This window comes from Lycium ferocissimum, chromosome 12, assembly GCF_029784015.1.
Source record: "Lycium ferocissimum isolate CSIRO_LF1 chromosome 12, AGI_CSIRO_Lferr_CH_V1, whole genome shotgun sequence".
Taxonomy (NCBI): Eukaryota; Viridiplantae; Streptophyta; class Magnoliopsida; order Solanales; family Solanaceae; genus Lycium; species Lycium ferocissimum.
In genome coordinates, this window is record NC_081353.1 from 46,332,089 (window position 1) to 46,338,117 (window position 6,029).

Here is a 6,029-nt window from a genome sequence, read left to right on the forward strand (position 1 = left end):
AGATTCGAGTAGAAAGGGAATACAATTACAGAAATTAGTAATTTAACTTGTGTTCACAGGCCGGCCATCACACTTACCATAAGGGTGTCAAGTGTAATCGTGGATATAAAGTTAAACATGAACTCGAGTTCACCTCTTTAGAGGAGGGGGGATCAGATAACTAGCTACTGGCGTAGCGGATGACGTCTGGGGTATTGCGAGTAATAAGATCCTCATGTTAGTAGTGAATTCTGTTCGCATGTGATTGGACTCCTACAAAGAGCTCTTGTAAAACCTTAAAGGGTATAACTCTCGATGCTCGTAGGTCGCATGAATTATTTGTCATATGAATTGTGTGTGTTGCTAACATGGTGTTGGCTTAGGTCTAGTCCACCATGTGCGAAGTGGGAGATGTTGGATATTTATTTTGGGCGGGTCACCCATGTGGATTGACCCGAATCATTTAAAGGAGATAAACATGTAGAGAGTTATCTAGGGTAGTTATTTTCTTAACTACTAAAGAAAAACTACCACTACATTATTTAGGGAGTGAACGTGCAATTGAGTGTTGCGCTAATTTTGGAAGTTCTTCCAAAAAACTTCTTTCTCCAGCAGTCTTAAATTCTCCACACAGAACACACAAACAAAGACATCTTGTTTGAGGTAATTAAACTTTGTTTCCTAGTGAATCAAAGTTCGACTTTGGGTGACTTTTTGGTAGCGAGTTCAACAATTTCTGCTGCAATTGAAAGGTACACAATTCGTTGTTCTTGCCCTGTGATTAATTTGTAACACTTTCGCATACCACACCAATACAAGTACCGGTAACTCTATCCACCAACGTTAGAAAAGATGGGAAGAAATCACCTAATATTTTTTATTTTATTTTTTGTCTCTGCTTAAATTTGAACCTATCCGGCCTCATAGTTCTATATGCTCATTTCATAATCTCTGGACCGCATCCTTAAATGTCGATTTTGGAATACATATGGAATGTTTGTGTTTAAGAGTATATATCTTTTTCGACTAGACCGCAATATTTTTATCCAAGTGCTAAAGATTCTGGAATGAAAAGGAAGTTAAAAACAGTTTCTTGGTTTTGTTCGTCGAACTTACTATGCATTCACCATCAATTACATATGATACCTAACTTAATTATGTCTGAGTTATCCACAAAAAGAAAAAAAAATGAACTAAAACGGAAAAGTTAAAAAAGGTGATTCACTACTTAAAAATTAAATTCTAAATAAACTAAACGAGCAAAGCCAATAAGCAGCCCCGTCATGTTCATTTTTTAATTAGCAATGATTGTTCGAAAATTAAACGTGTCATTTTAATTAACAAGGCTAAAAACGTGACCAGTGTTTGCAAAATTTTCTTAAATGGGGACAAAATAGAAACAATATCTTCGAATTATCATATTTGTGCAAATCTCCCTGAAATTTTGTACTGACTTAGCTAGACCAACAAATATCACTTTATTGCTATTTTCTCTTAACGATATACTTATTTTTCACATGAACTTGTTAAGTTTTTGGGCTTTCCCTTCCTATGTGGAATTGGATTAATAAAACCCAATCCAATTAGGTTTTTGGGTTTTCCCTTCCTATGTGGAATTGGATTAATAAAACCCAATCCAATTTGGACTTGCCAATTTTGCCCAAAATTTCCTCTATATATAGGATCAATTTAGGTCTTATTTACATAACACAAGAGTGAATTCATAGCACATATAGAGAAAAACGTGAGAGAGAAAGCAGATTTTCGTCTAGAAATTTTCTGCTACAGTAGTCCGCTTTAAATTGTGTTTCTGATTCGTTAACCGTTGGATCGTGCTGAAATTTGAACTAGGGGTTCTCAACATCTGGTTCGTCGATTTCAACGGTGGAGATCGGATTTTGTGGTCTGTAACTCCAGTTTTCTAGTACGAACGGTAGCTCATTTTTGGGGGTGATTTCTCTCCTTTCTTCGCTAGTTTTGGTGCTATCTTTTATGTATTGTTGCTCCGTGCTTGGCTTTGTTGTTGTAGCTATTTGGAGAACATTTTTGTAACTCTTGTTGTTTATAGTGGAGCTTTTGTAGGCCGGAGGTCCCGTGGATGTTTCCTCTTCACATTGAAGGGGTTTTACCACGTAAATTTGGTGTCTCTTCCATTCGATTTATTTTTGCTTGCTTTGCTATTTTATTGTTGATATAGCTGCTGTTCGGATTTCCATCTTTGCTAGTGTTTATTGTCTTCTCTTGGTTCAAATAGTGTGGGAAGTTTCGACTTGGGTATTTCTTCCGCCGTTACCTTATCGCGCAATTTGGTTATTGTTTCTTTCCCAAATATCCAAGGTCTGCTTGACATGATTTGAAATCCCATATCATGCCTTTTTGGATGATTTGGGATTTCATCTCATGACATGAAACCATGAGATGAAATCGCATGTCCAAACGCTAATTTCAAATCATGATTTCAAATCACATGGCCAAACGCCTTCTAAAAAATTTATATACTTTAACAACGCAACTTTGATGTCAATTTTTAACCCGTAACATCCATTGCTCCTAATTTCTTTGTCGTCTTTGAATAATTGTGCAATTATAGAGCCCCCATAGTACTTAACAATACTTTATTTCCAATTTATTAACTATTTACCTTTTGTCTTATTTAACGAACGGCTATCAGCCCAAACAAGAGGAATATTTTAAAAGCGTAAAAGGTATATGAATTAGTTGGGTAAGAATTTACTTTTATCAGATATTTACGCCAAATTACTTTTAGAGATATATTTCCTTTCAAGTTTCCAAATGACTTTTCTCAGATAGAGATATGTTTCCTTTCAAGTGCCCAAATAACTTCTCTTCTTTTTTTGGAGGAAGCCTAGGTATCGCGAGAAAGTTAAAAAAAAAAAAAAAAAAATGTCCTCGTACTACTTAAAAAAACGTTTTGCAAGAAACAAAAAGTAATTAAGAAGTAGGTAGTGGTATGCATTTAAACAGTTATGAATAAGATAGCCACTCGATTGGAGGGGTTGATTGATGGGGAAAAAAAAGTGATATGAATCATTACACTCTAATAATGATGCTAATTTAGATTTATGGGGTAAAAGAATGGGAAAAGGGTCAAAAATATTTCTTTACTTTGGAAAAAGGGCTAAAAATATCCTCTGAATTTATTTTGGGTCAAAAATACCCCTCTCATCCTTAGCTTTTCAAATATACCCCTGTATTGACGGAAATTATCCCTCAAAATAACTCGAAATCATTTTTTAAACCCGTTTCATAATTTAAATCTGATCCAACTAAACAATAACCCATACGATCCCCTTATTCTCCCAATTCCCTCAAACTTCATACCTACGAATTTGAGGGAATAAGGGGATTTTACGGGTTATTATTTAGTTGGGTAGGATTTAAATGATGGTGCGGGTTTAAAAAATAATTTCGGGTTATTTTGAGGGATAATTTCCGTCAAGACAGGGGTATATTTGAAAACTTTAAGGATGGGAAGGATATTTTTGACCCAAAATAAGTTCGGAGGATATTTTTAGCCTTTTTTCCAAAGTAGAGGGGTATTTTTGACCCTTTTCCCTAAAAGAATTACTATGAACATGTAAGTGACTAATTCTGAGATGCAGAAAAGATTGTCATAATGCTAACAACAGTTATGGTGGACTGGTAATATTTCTTCATTCTTAATAAGAGATCTCTGCTCAAGTCCCGGTTATGAGAGTCGTCTTTATTAGGGAACGTTTTACCTTCAATGTGAAACTTTCTGGCCTGAATCCAAATTTTGATTTTCTAATTGATTAATTGACCACAGTAGTTGCGTGGAATTTTACATTAAATTGGATTTATATAGGTTTGCTGTTTTATGTGAAAAGTGAAAACCTGATTACGCAAAACAATTGAATGTGTATCTGAGATTTATCATCGGAAGTGGGCACATAAATATCATTATTAACAGAAAATTGCTTATGAGTTTATTTTATTTTTCCTGCAAGCAATAAGAATATCTAAAATTCTCATGCTACTAACTGGTAATAATCAGGGGCGGTTTTAAGTGGAGGTGAGGGCGAACACCCTCTGCAAAAAGTTACAGTGTATATATAAAATTGATTTTCTGTGTTTATGTACATATATTATCTTTTGAACACCCTGAACATATGCAAAAGGTTAGCTCAAGCGGTCTAGGGTGTTCAAAATTGTCTCTAGCATCCTAGGTTTGATTCCCATCAACAACATTAATTTTTATATTTAGCTTTTGTTATTTTTTTTCGAACCCCCGGAGAAAATCCAGGATCCGCCACTGTTAATCACCACCTTTGGATGTCAATGAATTCTTAATCTGATGGTTCATTGAGACCAAGATATGTTTCACATTCAAGTGGTAAATTTTATGTTCGTTCGTTTACTATATGTTCAGATCGTTTATCGTGTAAGTAAACAGTCATTTCCTTTCAAATTGTACCATTTTAGATGCCAAACTTGTAATTTTTACTAAAAAGGTGTACCATTTTAATTTGATACATTTTTTATGGTGGCAGTGATAAATTTTTTGACATATCAGCTCAGAAGAATTAGTCTTTAGTGGTAAAAGAAGTGATTATGATCTGTGTTCTATTTAATTTAATTTGCAGGGCAAGACACACACACACATATTTATATATATATATGTCTTGACGCATTTATTTTGTGCCACGATATCGAGTCTTACAATAAAGTTAGAACTTATCATGAACGATGTAAACATATTAAATTAGGAAAAAGAACGTAGGTAGAGAAATGACAATAATGTCATAAACACACGTTATGCACATTGGATAGAAATCAGGGCAAATCTTCTCTATAAATTCAAGGTTAACAAGAACAAATTAAGCATCCGAAAATATCCAACAAAAGAAACAAATAATATAACAAAGATGAAGATCATCTTGCTCTTGTTTTCCCTTGCATTCCTTCCCTTGTCTACCTTAGCAACTTGCACAAATGATGATCCAAACCAACTATTAAGAGATGTACACGATACCGATGGTCATCCCCTCAACAAAAACACTAGGTACTTCATACATTCAGCTATTTGGGGACCTGGTGGTGGAGGTGTATTTCTTGCTAATATTGGATATCAGGAACACAACGTTTGTCCCAAATCAGTGGTGCAATCCCCCAGTGACCTCGACAATGGTCTCGGGGTCTACTTCAAGCCCAAAGATCCCAAACGTCAGAAGATTGTGGAATCCTCTTCGGTAAACATCATTTTCTATCTTGATACGTATTCGTGTGCTAACCTGACTGTTTGGAAGGTTGACCACTACCCTGAACCGGTGAAGCTCTACACCTTAAGCACAGGTGCAAAGCAAGGAAATCCCCTCGACGTGAACAGCTGGTTTCAGATTAAGTCTCTTGGTGGCTCGACGTATAAGCTAGTCTTCTGTCCCTATGGAGAGAAGTTTACTTGCCAAAACATTGGCATCGTCGAGCAAAATGGATACAGGCGTTTGGTTCTCACAAAGGAAGCGAAAGCCTTTGTGTTCATAAAGGATGACAGAATCGGAAAGGCTGAAGCCTGATCATCACGCTTCAGCTTTCTAATAAAACTAAACAGTGTGAAATATGTAATGCAAGGCCTAAGTTCCCTGCATGTTGTCTTTCCCTTGATGTAAAAATAAATAACGTAATGCATTATGCATGCCTAATTAGAACAAGAATGATAATAATAAAAGAAATCCAAAATAAACTTGCTTGGCTTAGAGGCACGTTAAGACGTTTCTTGAAGATAGTTGGAGTCTCTCCCACGAGCAAACGGAAGAATAAATAACAACTCTATCTTCGGGATTCAACTAAGCCACAACAAGTAGCATTCAAGAAAGTTGCTCTTCTATTCTTGAATTGGTGATTTCACCTTTTGATCAATGTCTCTCTAAAGTTTTAAGAGGAAATTGTTTTCTTCAAGTGCTTGCCTTTTCCAAAAGAATGAAACACTATTTATAGGATAAAAAATTACATAACATAAAAGTTTTCATTAAATAGGATTTAAAATAGGTTCATGAATTTTTCTTAAAATA

The 6,029-nt window shown here is 35.2% G+C and overlaps 1 protein-coding gene across 1 annotated transcript; it reads left to right on the top strand.

Moving 5' to 3' along the window:
* Window positions 1-4,831: 4,831 nt before the first annotated feature.
* On the top strand, window positions 4,832-5,660 carry LOC132040482 (latex serine proteinase inhibitor-like). Its single transcript, XM_059431130.1, has one exon. It carries the CDS (start codon window positions 4,887-4,889, stop codon window positions 5,532-5,534), a length of 648 nt encoding a protein of 215 aa, XP_059287113.1. The 5' UTR covers window positions 4,832-4,886; the 3' UTR covers window positions 5,535-5,660.
* Window positions 5,661-6,029: the final 369 nt, after the last annotated feature.

Coding starts and splice junctions, on each gene's coding strand:
- LOC132040482 (XM_059431130.1), top strand. CDS start 4,887: ATGAAGATCATCTTGCTCTTGTTTTCCCTTGCATTCCTTCCCTTGTCT.